The sequence below is a fragment of the Hydractinia symbiolongicarpus genome, chromosome 7 (assembly GCF_029227915.1).
Source record: "Hydractinia symbiolongicarpus strain clone_291-10 chromosome 7, HSymV2.1, whole genome shotgun sequence".
NCBI classification, from domain to species: domain Eukaryota; kingdom Metazoa; phylum Cnidaria; class Hydrozoa; order Anthoathecata; family Hydractiniidae; genus Hydractinia; species Hydractinia symbiolongicarpus.
In genome coordinates, this window is record NC_079881.1 from 10,646,738 (window position 1) to 10,662,157 (window position 15,420).

Sequence of the window (15,420 nt, forward strand, 5' to 3'; positions counted from 1 at the left end):
CTAAGACTAAAAATACGGAGACTAGTTAAAATTTGAAATATTTACTTGATTAGGGAAGGAAAATGTAAACGGAAATATAAACAGCCCATTTGCATAAAAAAAAATTATCCGCCAATGTATGTTAATGTAGTATCGTCCTGTCGTCACGTCCGAAAAAGAAACAAAATAAACATATCAACTTTGCCTGTCAGACCGCGAGATGTAGTAATTGTATTATTATACAGGATTAGTTGTTTGCGAGACAAGTAGCAAAGGAGACACGGTTTGATGACGTCATCAGCTCCGCCAATTCCGAACCAGATAGGTTGGTCCAGCTTTGGAGGATCGACTTTATTATAGTCACAGATGGCGTATTTACTTTCAACCGTTGTTAAGGTATTAGGCCTGAAACATAAACGCGCAAAGAAAGTGGCTTTACTAATCATGTCTGATATAGTGACGTTAGTCTAATGCACCTTCGCCGTGCCGTAACCTCAATGTATAATACCCAATAAGGCGCACCCTATTGGCTACTTCAGAGAAAAATAAACGTAATAGACAAACGGAATAAGTGTATTGGTACTACGATACGTTTTATCAATTCATATCTATTAAAAGCAGATATAATGTTAATCGTGACTCATCGCGTTGTCATATTATTCACAGAATGATTATCCCATTCGAAACTTTATTCATCAAGGTAAATCACATTGCGCGTAACCCAGTAGTAATTTAAAGTTTCGATTTACTGAAGATTGCACATGCAGCGAAAACAACAGCATATTGACTACTAAATGTATTTTCAGCACATGAATGCTATGGAACCAAAGAAAATAATTGAAGTTTGCTGATTTGCTCAAAATGCAAAACTTACATAAAATGTTTTTGGGTATAGAGCTTCGATTTCCAGTGTAGCAATGCACAACATAATGTAGAACAATAAATCAAATCGAAAATTTGTTTATCATAAAGGAAGGATAATAAAAACATAGTTATAACCGTTATATAAAAAATCACTTTATCAACTTTATTATAACACCTTTCACTGTGTTCAAAAGTTATAAAAGCTAAAAGAAATGACCAGTTTCTGTTTATTCTAAAATTAGCAAGCAGTTGCTGCAAGCAAACAAGACATTTTAACGCGAAATGCAAAAAAGATTTTCCGAAAGAAAAGTATATTTATATCTTGGATTTAAAAATCTCGAAAGAGAGCAAGTTTGTTATGTTAATCAATATAACACACATAACAAATAGAAAGGATTATCATCTACATCATAAAACTGCCTGTCTCTCTGTGATCCAATTTCACAACTGGGTGGCTTGGAACCAAAAACGTAAATATAATCGCACTTGCAATTATAGTAATAGCCCGCGTCCAAATAAATTGTGTGACTTCATGTAAACAAGCAGCAAGAATGCACGAAATAACGATACGAGATATATGTAGGACGGTTTATCAGTGTCTATATCGATTAAAGTATTAACGTAAAAACAAAAGTATTCATCGTCCTCCAACTGCCTTGGTTTTATTTATACAAGTTCTGCAAAGCAATGACAAAATTCGAGACATGACAGAATGAAACCAAACCAAAATCATCATTCAAGAACTTGTAGAATAGTGAAGGGTGCTAAAATAAAGTTAGAAATAGAAAAATCAATGGATAACTTTTTTTTGCTGTTTTTAATGGGTTGATAAAACGAAGATTTACACATATTTAGAACAAAATGTTTGAAAAGTGTCATAAAATATTTTGAAAGTAAACATACTCTTTAAAGGAATTTTGAAGAGAAATGTGTTTTTTGGCGAATAAAAAAACTTTGTAATTTTTCCGGTATTTATCAATAAAATTCGTTTTACCTACAGAAGACATCATCATCGAGATAGGAAATCAAAAAATTTTGCGATATAAGTAGTATAAGACATTGCAGGTGAGATTTTCGCGAAAATATTGCAAAAACGTAAAAATTAATCGAAGAAGAAGTAGTGAAAATCCTAAAGGTTTATTTACTTTATCGTGTCTACAAAGTTTAAGAAGTTTGCCAAAATAATCCACACCAGAACAGTCTGTTTACTTTAACAATATCTATTTTGACAAAAAGAACAATGTTACCTGATCCATTAACTCATACAAAAATTTCAATTGTTTACCATTCAACCCAGAATTTTGCGGCATCCTAAAAAAAAGAAAAAGATTAATGAACAATTTTCTGCTCAACCCTAATACAGAGGCTCGTATAGCCCGAAAAAAGTTATACAATCCCCTCTGGAGCGTCTTAATTTCCTTGTATTAATACACCTCTATTGACCTTACTTTGGCGATCGAAAAAATCTTCACTACATAATGTTTCTCAGAAATTGTTCATATAAAGCAGTTTTAAAATGTTCGTTAAACAACAAAGCAGTAAACTGTTGAAATTGAGCAAGTTTTTTTATTGTATCGTGATGGTACTCGGAACTTCGAAACATGGATGCTGACTAAGTAGGTCCGGTAAGCAAACACAAATTGGATTTTTTGATTGAATTAGGCCAACTTTTTCATGCAATCATCACTCCAATTATCCACCAAACTTAATACATAGGCATACATCCTATCCATAAGTATCATCAACTATATTATTTTTCTGCTTAGTAAACAACTTTCAATTTTATATTTTGACTTCTTTCGCATGTGATACTGACTTTTCTCATAAACCTAGTTAAAGAAAAGTAGTTTAACAAGGACGATATATAAATATGCAAATGTCAACAGTCGTGTATGTCGTTATGCTAACCCAGCGTACTTTTGGTAATACAACACGTTGTACAGCCCTCAAATATTTTAACCGTACGTAGGAACGACAAACTGAGTAACTTATAGCAGTTACTTGATTATTTGATTGAGATTAAGATATATAGAGTTCTGTAAATATTTCAACAATAACGTAACCACATACTTTATATACTACATAATACAGAAAAAACTCAATCAAAGCAATGCAATAAATACAATTAGAACTTAAATAAGCAATAACATATTTTTTTTACTTACAATGTTATATTATTTTCTTCCATCCATTCTTTTGTCTTTACTTCGTCCCAATTATCTGAAAGAAAGTCTTTCTTCGCACTTGCATTATCTGCAAAAAACAGATTTTTCCGATTACTTTCTTGTAAAAATGGAGAATAAAATGTCTTGAGACTGGCATTTTAGTCCACGCAATCTAACAAGGCAAACTCCAACCCCATCCCCAGGGTCTCGTGGCCCTCTGAACCGTTATTAAGGAGTGAAATTTGACAAAACAAGCTGGGTGCATTGTGCACGTCCATCCTTTCTGTAGTTATTTTCTAATATGTTTTGTGAAAGAAATCAATAAAAGCATGTGTAATTTTTATATGGCATGACACAAAATAAATTGATTCTAGTGTCCAATATAAAACGCTTGATTTACAAAATATATCAGAATTACTGGTTGATGCAAAATATTTATATATATATATAAAATAAACTAGTCTGCAGCTGACTAGGATATGTAGGTGTCACAATAGGAACTAAAATTTTAGACTAATTATACAGATGGCATTTGACAGTAGCAAAATAAAATCTACAATTCACATGCAAGAATACGTTTTATTCTTGACACATCAAAAATACACACTAACCAATCATGGACAGTGACCACGGCTCCACGTGATTTTGTTCCAAGCACATGTTCAGTCAATGGAAATTTACGTTATTGACACATATAAAATTCTAGTTATCAGGACTTAACCTGCGTCCAGATATTTTTATATGACTATGCACTACACACTCAATTAATCCGCAACATCACCCCACATGACATCTTATTACTTGCATTATACGCTATATTTAATGCTTTTATAAAATAAATCCATTTGCAAAAAAAAATATTTTTAACCTCCCGAATGTATAAATCTGAAATTGAATATAAACTACCATTCATTTCCATACTACGCTCTTCGCATGCATCAACAACATCAATGTAATTTATCTTCATTTTGTGATGACCGTCAAGCAGCTCCTTAAGTTCTGTAAACTTCTTGGAAATTAAGCTTGGATTGCTCTCAGGAATCGCGATGTAATACTTGTCACTTATCATAAAACCCAACCAATCTTCCGGTCTCCATCCTTCTTCGAGTATAATTGGAATAATTTTGACTTTTCTTTCGCGAGCGTATGTTGCTTCTGCAATTTTAAAGACATAACTAATTAATAATTTAATATATCTAAAATTTGACGTTTCGATTCATAAACATTTTTTTCTAATTTACACTAAATTACCTAGGTGGAACCTTTTTTTTTAAAGAATATGATTTATAAGAAATCGGGCAGGTATTCCAGGTTAAAAACAATAGGTCTATTATTTAAATTGATAGAAAAATAATAACTAGTCAGGTATGAATTATGTAATTCTTACAAAAAAGGTGTATATTCTAAAATCCTGCGATCTTCTCTTAACAAAGCCTCTTTAAATTCTATATTATAAAACCAATTTTGGCTGTCACACAAAATGGTACCGCACGTAGCGAGACATACACAATGCGGTATAAATAGGAACGACGAACCGGTGTTGTTTTCACGGGCCACTGACTAGTAAAACAAACTTACCTGATTTGCAGTTTGGACTTTCTTGATACGTTCTTGACGCAAACAGCAAAAACACTTCTGCGTTTTGTATAGCGTATGCCATTGCTGCGCACAATTCTTCAGTCATATCATCCTCGTCAAACCAAACTTTAAATCCACATTTCTTCAGCTTATTCACAATGTCCTTAACAATTTTTTTCTGCTTCCAACTGTAACTAATCATGATGTGCTTAGCCTGGTTTTGCAACACGTTATGAACTGTAAGGAAATAAAAACATTTATCCGAATTTTTCTGCCTAATTAAAATTCAAAGGTTTTCCCTATCAAACTTAATTTTTTTGTTTTCTATTTTTTGTTTATGCTTTCTCGAAAAAAATCTCTTGATTTAAATTGAAGCTAATTGCAATTCTAAAATGGGTCCTGTTTAATCCTTCCGCCGTTCAAAGTAAGATGGAATTTAGGACTTTATCTTTATGGAGGATAACTTCTCTAGCAGCTACTGAAAATATTTCTTCCCTTTATTATAATTCTTTTTTTATAATTAAAGCGCTTGCGTAATAAACGAGTTGGAGCTTTGATATGTTATGCAAATGACCGTACTTCGCTTTTTATTAAAGGGGCTGGGAAACTATTCAAAAAGCTCAATCTCCTCAATAAGCTTAATCTCCGCAATTTCCGAAGAAAGGCATGTAATAAAAGTTTAAGGCTTAAGGATTTATACTCACGCTAGACCAACATGGCTGTTTTTTTGATTTTCTTAAAAAGGAAAATTTTCCTTTAGTATTTTTTATAGCGGTACGATAAAACATTAGTAAATCTAAAGTTTGTTTTGGCGAGGGAACAGTGACATCAAGAGGAGCTGTATTTGCTAAAAAAATGCAATGTTTCTACCTTTAAGAAGGTGATTAATACCTCTAAAAAGATTTTAAAATAATTATTGTTGCTTGGACTGGCTTTACGTACAAGGCGCTTATAAGTTTCTATACAAAATTTCGAAGGATATAGCTAACTAGCTAGTTCAAAAGGTTGGAACTTTATCTTATTAGAATGTTTGAGTTAAAGCAAGGTAAGTATCGAATAAATCATGGATATTTAATATATGTAGGGAACTTTTTTGTCATTTTCAGTTATATTTAGATGCCCAATATGATATTTAAGATAATTTAAGTTGCTGTGTTTGACCTTAATGATCATAAAATTTTCAACCAGCATTAGTTTGAATTTCGCGTAAGTCGCTATAGTTGAATACCAACAGCCCATTTTCCATATAAAAGCTTTTTATTAATTTCCCAAAACATTTTTGCCAGAGAGCTGGAAAAGTACAATTTCTTTAAGTGAGATATGAATAATAAAATGATACAAATATTGTAGGGTACATTCCTTTGTTGCCTGATTACAAATGTTATATTAAAAGTATTTACCGGTCAAATTTTTGTGGAGCTCCCATTCAATCCCTGCAGCGTTTTCAGACACTTCATTTTGATCGTTATCCTAAAGAAAAACTGACGTCAATATTAAGGTATTTTGTAAAAGTGTGTAGTAAAATGTCTTTGACAATAGATTCATATTATATTAAATCAACCAGACATTCTAACATTCTAAGTTTAAAAAAATACGAAAATCTGGCTTCAATTGAACATGTTAACGTTTTATAAAAATAGTCAAGGAAAGTTTTAACATTTGTCAGGGAGAAATTTAAATTTTTGTAAGAACAATATATGGGGATCAAAAATAAAATGATTTTCGAGTTGAGATTTTATTCTGATCAAGTTTACTTTACAACGTTGAATTTCCTATTCAAATATAGGAAAACTTGTTTGCAATTATTACAGTGATCTATAATTATCAAAACTAATATTAAGTGCCAAAATTACTTGATTAATTGATTGATAAAAACTTCACTTTAGCGTTGATTAAATTCATTAACTTTCAGCGAAATTATTTTGTTTCTACATCAAATGACTACAATGATTTTTTAAAGTACTTCACACAAAATACTAACAGAGAAACAACATGCTTAGTTTAGGCTTTGCTCATACAAAATATATAACCCAGTGCTAGGATTTTGATTTTGTTGAACATTATTATCCGATTTCTTTTGATTATTTTTTAGTCGATTCAATTTTTTTTAATTTTTTTTTTATAAACTACTGTAAAATTGACTTTAAATAAGGATTATTCCTTATTTAAAGAAAAAAAGGAAGAAAAAAAAGGCTATTTCCCGGTATTTGACTACATTCTATAATTTTCTTTATACAGTGCCCGGTGTAGAGAGGTGTCCGTTATAAAGGATGTCCGCTATAAGAAGGTTTCATTTTATATTGTATATAGTTTTAAGTTTACAGTTCTGTAACATACCAGTGCAACAAGTATATTGTATATTTAACAAATAATACCATTTTTTCATGTGAACCTAGCTCTATACAGTGGTACGACAGTTTTTTACTTTAAATAAGTCACTTTTGTTTGGTTTTCTTTGTTTCAGGTTTGCTTTCATATTTGTTCTGTTCTGCAAAAATCTCACAATACCACATTCGACAACTCAAGCAGACATAATGATATATGTCGAGGGCTTATATGCAACACATTCAATCGAAACAAGTTGTGTAGGCTCAATGCGTGATTTAAGAAAGCTTCTAACACGTTTAAATCGAAAAGAAAAACGCGTCTTAGAGTCGTTACATAATCTCTGCAACCTAAAGAATATGAAACTTATATATAAGAATTGTGTAATAAAAATACCTTTAACTTATGTATAATATCGCATAATGCAATGTTTTCTTTAATTAGATTGCTATATTCGAAAGAAAGTTGCCATAAAACTTTCAATGCTTCTGCAATTGCATCTAATGGTATGCCATCACTCTGTAAAACTTCCAGAACAACGTCAAAAACACCAGCATCAACCATCTATAAATAATTACAGATTGTAACTAGAAAGTTATTTTAAGTTTTAAATTATTATTAAATAAACAAGTCGGTGGCCCGTCGATAAATCCACGGGTTCGTCCGGCCTTTATATAATGCAATTTTGCGTGTTTCGCTACTTGACGTACCATTTTGCGCAAGGACAGACAGAGTACGGCCATTATTATAGACTAGGTGGGGACCCGGCGTCGAAACGCCATGTTAAGCCACAAGTAACTGTGTGACCGGGGTTGAACGCTCGGTGGAGTCCTTAATAAGAGCCGTAAACTGTGTCACACATTCAGGTAAAGTGCTTTAAATTAAAGCACTTTACCTGAATGTGACCCCAAAAACACTGGTGTGCGCTTTACTAGATTTACGACATACTGCATATTTGTGTTAAAGTTTAATACAAATATGCAGTATGTCGTGAACTGAGTTAAAGCGCACACCTGTGTTTCGGGTGCAATTTGTTCAACAAATAACTTTTCAGAACTTTGCTAAAGTAAAAACACAATTTACAACTCGTTGCTAACCCGGTCGGCCAACCTTAATTTTTCAGTAATGTTTCCGGTTGAAGTGAAAAAAATGAACGTTACTCCAGGCTGAGTGCATAGAACAGTTGTATACCTGCACTATGCGCTCGCACATCCATATAGATGAGTTGCGAATGTTTACAAAGTTCCGTATATGCGCGTGCATCCTTATAGCCAATAGAAGAAGTACAAATTTCTATTAATTTAGGAATAAACGATCTTAAAGGGGCTGGAATTGAATTTTACGATCAAGTTTTATTCCAAAAATTAGTTTGCTTTGTTAACTTGATTTCTTCCATCGTTTCTCTTTATATTTCTTGCTTGTGTGCTTGCGTGGGCATGTTTTGTTGTTTTAGACGTAATATCAAAACAACTACGTCACGCTGCAACTCATTTATAGCCAGCCGTAATAAATACACTTTTCCACAAAAACACACAGGTACAAATGCTGCAAAATAAAAAAACCACAGAAGACAAAAAGGCGAAAGAGATCTGCAAACCGGACACCATCCCTTCCAAATTAAATGGCTTCCGTAGCATGTTCCCGCTGTTTATCCGGTTCTAGCATGATTCCTAAATTAAACAGCGTCCAACAGAGAAACAGAGGTCCGTAAAATTCGGGTTCTGCGCTATTTTTCCAAAATAGCTGCGCAACCATTTTGAACAGAATACGGCTATTATTAAAAAGACTAGCCTAGTTTTTATTTGACTGGGTTTTCTGTTGTGGTGGAAAAAGCACACGACCTTTTTTGTTAGCGTGTGCGCCCTTTGACAAAATTTATGATTTGTCCATTTTTCTAGTAAACACCCCTGTCTGAAGCCCTCTGAAGTCCTAATAGTAACCGAATAGTAACCGAATTTACCCCTGTATTGAAAACTAAGAACGACAATAAATATCGATAAAAGCTATAAATAAACAGGTATAAACCAATTTGTGTGTTTAGAACACATCAAAGTTTAGGACATGTTAAATACCTTCGATTGATTTTCTGTGTTCGCTGCCACTCTTCCCAAGCCGTTTAACATTTCTTCTAATGAAAAACCTTCACATTGAAAATCTGCGACACTTAAGCTCTCGCGTATGTACTCAAACATACACGAGATTATTCCTAAATATCGAATGCATTAGATTCAATTTAACATAGGCAAGAGTAAATACATTCCGGGTAATTTCCCAGATTTTTTATTGTTTCATTTGCTAGCATAGCTGAAATTGAATGAAGAACAATGATAAAATGTGATTCCCTTACGAAATGATGTTGACTTGTTTTTATTGCGGACCTTGGTCATCCTACATTGAAAACTAAAAAATTTGTCGGGACAAAATTACTGCGTGTATTAAATGTTTCTTAAGATACTAACCTTTTTCTGTTGTAGAGGTATTGTTCTCATCTTTTTGATATAAATGAGCCATGGTAAGTACGGCACAAAGATGGTATGATTGAACAAAACCTATGCCTGCTGCATTCTTTCTCCACTTTGACGTAATTGCATGAGATATTTCTTGAATATTACTCACCATGGATTGGACGGAAGTAATACTTCTAAACGTATTCACGTTTCATTTTAAGTGTTAACAAATATTTGAACAAATTAAATATGCTCCCCGAAGTTTTTTTTTTTAATTTTTGAATTCAATATAGGTAAATTAGCATTTGTGTAAATTTTTAATTTTTATTGCAATATTATTGCAATTAATGTTTTTTAAAATTCGATTTCTCTTTAGAGTTTCTGTTTAAACAAAGATCAAAAATAACATTATCAAGTCAGCCCTTGTACCATGCTAGTTATTTGCAGAATGATTTTCATATTCTATCAGATGTTTTTAGAATTGCTGCGACGCATCTATACACTTTCCAGGTGTTGGAGTGGTGAAGGGATTGATAGAGTGTACAAATCGAGTACAATCCTACCGGATAAACTGCAATAGCCCGTAACTCTTTATATACGCAGTTGTTCTAGGGCAAATGCAAAGAGGCAGGATATTATAGGAAAGGACGAATTACACTACAATAGATGGTTTGCATTTACTAACGTGTTTAACTTTTCTTCAATGATCTCATTATCTTCAGAAAAGTATCTTGAATTCAAATTTTCAGAAGGTATTCCCTTAAGTGAAGTTGCATCCTGATACCATTCTTTGTTATACGGGGTCCTGGAGCAGTTGTAAACAATGGTCATAACAGATTCGCGAAGATACGACATATATGACTATGACAAAAAAAAATTAAAATTTCAAAAAAGCAACAACAACATTTCAAGAAATATATATCCAGGTAACAAAACAACAAGCTGTAATGGTGGAAGTAGAATTCCTATCCAATGCATAATTTCCCTTTTCGCAATGAAAGTTTGCAGAATAAAGGTAATCTTTGTAACATTCTGAAAATAACATTATCCAAAGACGCAAATGAACTTAATTTTAGAGGGATTCTTATCCAAGACGGGCGTTATTTAAGAGTGTGTTTACGTCACTATTCAGGCATTGTAGATGAAATTGATTATTACATCAAATAAATGTACCTGATTGTCTTCTGTTTCCATTATGTCTTTTATCATATTGAAAACGTACTTTAAAATTGTGTACATAAGGTTACTGGAAACGCATTTTCTCATGCATCCCTCGTTAAAATCTGTAAAATTTGCAATGATATCAAAAGTTGTGTGAATGACGTCAGCCTCCATGTTGTATTTGCCGACATTCTAAACAACAATAGCATCGGAAATAAGAACTTAGACATAATTGTTTGTGAACATTGAAATAAAAACAAAGTCGCTAGCCGTAAAAATTTCATGGTGAGTCTAGCCTCGTACATATTTTCCGCATCGCTATTTCGTGCATCTGTTAGCATGAAGTAATAGAATTTATTTAAACTGGGCTGCTAAAATCATGACAACAGGGTTGCTATGGGGTTGCAATTTCACGTGCACTAGCACGTGAAATGTGCTTTGTACCTTAGCAGCCATAGTGGTAGTAATAACTTTGGACGGCGTTTGATCACAGTTAATGATAAGTTCGTCTAATGCTGTGCTGAAGTACCTTCTCCATGATTTCATACAGAAATTTTGATCTCACTTCGTCCCAAAAGGATTTTGTAATTACTGGCCTTGATATTTTCCCAAACCAGGGTCCCCAAGGGTTTTGGTTGTGACGGGCCATTGCTGACGTCAGCAAAATTTTCAAAACCTTATATCCCTTTAGGCGTTTGTTGAAAACATATGATCCCCTACATTATTTTTTATCAGCGTTTTAACCTCTACACATCACAGACAGCCAACGAATAAACTAAATTGCATCATTTTTTTGTATCTGCACTGCTGACGTCAGCTAAAAACCAAAACATTAATGTTTTCAATGTCCTGCCTAAGTAAATTTCTCCACGGGCCTTATCGACTAGTCTCTTATAATAATACAGAGACTGTCTGTTTGTAACAGGCAAAGTGGATATCGTCATTTTCCTTTGATGTCGCCGAAAGACTTATGTCTAATATGTTAAATTTTTTTGACGTTACGGCGCGACGTCAATAACACTACTTTAACGTCAATATCCTATATTAAATTATTGAAAATTAATTTTAGAGGCCAAATAACTTGGAAACGAGGTGGTGACGCCAATGATATTTCACCGCGTAGGTAACTAGGGAGCACCAAGGACCAATTTGGGTAATTTTCCGAAACCTCCTTCCCCAATCCGTTTTGGAATGGACGGGTTGATGACGTCATCAAAAAACATTTAAAGCTTAATATCTCTGCAACCATTTGCCAAAGTACATGATCCTATATATTTTCTTGATCAGCGTTTCAAGATCTATACGATGAAGGCAATAGGTATACAAATTTCTAAAAAAACTTTTTGGGGTTTTGACGGGGCATTGCTGACGTCAGCAAAAATTTTAATCCCTTACCCTTATCTCATTAACCGCTTATCAAAACCACATTTTCTTGATCAGCAGTTTAACCTCTGCACAATAGAGGCAACGTGAAAACAAGATTCTATTTTTTTTGTGGATGGGTTGCTGAGGTAATCAAAATTCAAATGACGCTTCTTTTTCATTTTTATCCTGCCTCAGTGGATTTTTCCACGGGCTTTATCAACTAGTTTTATAATAATTATGGCCGATAACTTTCAGTTCGAGAGGATACCATGCTTATACCAATACTGCCAGCTGGATTTGACTTTTTTACTGAGGCTAACTATTCTAAAATATAACCTAATGGTTCTTCAGTACCTCCTATATACGGTTTGCAATATTACATCAATTGAAATCTCCTTCTCACAAATTGAAATTAAGACCTATTGTTTCATCCATAAGTACATATAATTACGAATTGTCTAGGTTTTTAGATCAGTTACTTTCACTGCACATCGATACAAGCTATTGTGCAGAAGATACTTTTAGTTTTATGAAGGAAATTCAACAGGTTATTTCTAATAATTATTTTATGTTCTAATATGACGTCACTAGTCTTTTCACAAACATTCCACTAAATGAAACGATAGACATTGTAGACTTAATTTTTCAATCAGATCCAAGCATCAAAATTACTAAACATGATCTCAACGCTCTATTTTGATTTGCAACATCTGAAACTGATTTTCCTTTGAACAACACATTCTATGATCAAATTGACGGAGTAGCGATGGGTTCGCCACTTAAACCTGCCCTTGCCGACCTATTTATGTCACACTATGAAAAAATCTGGATAGATGAATATGATTCTTCTAATATTATTTTTTACAGAACATTTGCTGATGACACATTTTGTCTTTTGCGTAATCAAACCGAAGTTGAAAACTTCCTTGAATTTATCAATAATAACACCAAAACATTAAATTTACCATGGAAACTGAAGTTACTGAAGTCTTAACAACATCCTCTAGTGCTGGAAGATTTATAACATCATTGTTTCGTGAGGAAACCTTTACTGGGCTGTACATAAATTTTCTATTTTCCTAGCTGTGGTGCAAAGTGCTAAGTTGAACCTGTATTTACATCATTAAATGCTAAAAAGACTTATGCTCAGGTTCATATTCTGTTTTGTCTGCAAGGTATTGATGAATGATGTGATAATAAATTTAAAGCCAACCATTTTGTAATTCTGATGAAGGATAGGATAATAAATTTAAAGCCAACCATTTTTGTAATCCTGGTTAAAACAATTTAAAGAAGTAAAAACAAAACACCTTTTTTGAATAAACTTACTGCGCATTATTGTCTTTTTTCTTTCTTTATGTTATATCAATTTATTTTATTTAAATTCTCTGCTTCCCCTAGTTAAGCCTACTTTGCATATAGCAGACTGTCCATGTCTGGAATAGCTAACATTACGTTATTAGCCATTTCCTAGACATGCTGACGAGCCCTGATATTGGGCGAAGCAGTCTTAAAATATATGAATTTAAACCGTTGTTTTTTTTTCCTACAATTTTGCGCAACCCTTCACAAGATGGTTTGTTATTTTACCGTCCCTTCGAAACGTAAGAGCTGACACAGTTGGTCACTGACAGACAGTCATATATTTTTAAACATTTATGTAACAATGCTAATTGCAAAACTGTTTGTAATGCATCTACATTTGAGGTTATAGATTCTGCAACTTCCCATTTTAGATTTAAGATTAGGTAAACTATACATATTGATCGGAAAAACCATCGCTAAACAAACAGGTAAAACACGTTTTCGTAAGTGTTTCGGTGTGATTGATTTCTCGGTACTTCTCCGGTTTCCACCGCATCTATCTTATCTTGTGGCCTGGTTTCTACTTACTTTACATTTTAACTTTTTTTGTACTTTGGACTTTTACTGATCGTAAGATATTTTATACTGTATCGTATTACAATTTAGCTAATTTTTAATATATTATAATTAGATTTCACGCATTTTTTATTATTATACAGCATTGTAGTTTTTGTGTATTTTTGTATTATTTTATATAGTGAGTATTTACATAGGAATCGTAAATTTGTATACAACAACTGTAACCTAACCAAAATTTTACTGTATCATGATTATGAAATTTGTAATATGTCTAAACAAGTCGATAAAATTCGATATGAAACTTAGTGTTTTTACTTCTTGAAAATCAAATCTTGTTCTATTTTATCATCTCCTGACGTGTTACAAAAACAAGTTGATTTTTTTGTAATTCAAAGAAATTACCCTCCAAAGTACTACCTTTATGCCTATGTAAAAGCAAACAGGGAACACTGCTCAATAGATTTAAGGTGAGTTAATTTTGGTTATATTCCTTTTGTTTCTATAATAGATAAACTTATGTGTTTGTCCTTATTTATTACTACGACCACTTCGTCAGATGGAACTTTGTCAAAACGACACAATCTCTTCTGTTTTGTTTAGAATCTTAGCTAATTAAAACGTGCAAGAGATTGCTTCGAAAAGAACAACTTTCAGTCAATTTTGCAGCGAATTTAGCTATATGTTATATCAGGTTGCTAAATTTTTGGTTTAAATAATTTCTGGCATTTATTTTTAACTACTGTCCACAAAATTTATTACATATTGTTCACAAATGTTGCAAAAAGTTTTAAAAGATGGTGCAGAAAAGTCATTGCAATCTGTTTTGTTACACAAGTTGACGAAATTGTAGTAGGGTTGGTATTTTACAGTTCAAAAGTTCTTTACCTTGTCTTTTCTCAGTGCTTCGATCATCTTCCCTAATCCTTTGTAACATTTTTTGATTATGACCTTCGCTGCTATACACCAATCGTGTTCATTGATTAAATCTGCGAGTTGTTTCTTATCATCTCTGTTGAATCGGTATGTATGCAGTGACAGTTCATTGCAACGTTTAGACACCGTTTTTAATGTCATTACATGGTGGATTTTGCAAAAGCTTATTAAAGCCTCTTTAAATTCTCCAGAAGTGTTCGAATCTTCCATGACTTAGAATAGTTTCCCGACAAGCTAGAGGTTTGATAGAGTAAGTCATTTAATGTATTGAAAGACATAAGATATATTAAAACTAGACCGAATTTTTAAAGAAGAAATAATTTTTGTAATAAAACAATTCTTACATCTGATAAAAGCAGAATCTGTTACAGAGAATGCTTTTTTTCTTTAAACGATATTTTTTCCTCAGAAACATCAACTTCTGGCGTTATGCACGTAATGTAAGTTTCACTTCTGTTAAATTTTTCTGGTTAAATATAAAACATCAGATGAAAGTTATTTACAGTAAACGATAGCGAAACTACGTAATAGGTTGGAGTGTGACTGCTTTTAAAAATGAAACAGTCCAAAGTGAAACGATATGTTTAAAGAAAGAAAATCGTTCGACAAAGTTTGACTTAATTTTATTTCTAAATTGTGTGGATCAATACATTTTTTCGGATATTTAACGCATCTAAATTCAACAAAAAATTGATTTCAAATCATCTTGAAAATTTCTT

At 32.7% G+C, this 15,420-nt stretch overlaps 1 protein-coding gene across 3 annotated transcripts; it reads right to left on the reverse strand.

Annotated features, from left to right (window-relative positions):
- Nucleotides 1-1,080: 1,080 nt before the first annotated feature.
- Nucleotides 1,081-15,210, reverse strand: LOC130648881 (uncharacterized). Of its 3 annotated transcripts, none has more exons than XM_057454997.1 (13): nt 15,046-15,210; nt 14,654-14,935; nt 10,532-10,711; nt 10,044-10,219; nt 9,371-9,549; nt 8,984-9,117; nt 7,308-7,475; nt 5,987-6,056; nt 4,587-4,823; nt 3,915-4,163; nt 3,009-3,096; nt 2,091-2,154; nt 1,081-1,607 (listed from the first exon to the last, which is right to left on the reverse strand). In XM_057454997.1, exons 2-13 carry the CDS (start codon nt 14,909-14,911, stop codon nt 1,506-1,508), a joined length of 1,905 nt encoding a protein of 634 aa, XP_057310980.1. In that variant the 5' UTR covers nt 14,912-14,935; nt 15,046-15,210; the 3' UTR covers nt 1,081-1,505. The 3 variants fall into 3 exon arrangements, with proteins under 3 accessions (XP_057310980.1, XP_057310979.1, XP_057310981.1); XM_057454996.1 differs by having other exon boundaries at nt 1,082-1,607; nt 9,371-9,552; nt 15,046-15,207; XM_057454998.1 differs by lacking the exon at nt 14,654-14,935 and having other exon boundaries at nt 1,082-1,607; nt 9,371-9,552; nt 15,046-15,207.
- Nucleotides 15,211-15,420: the final 210 nt, after the last annotated feature.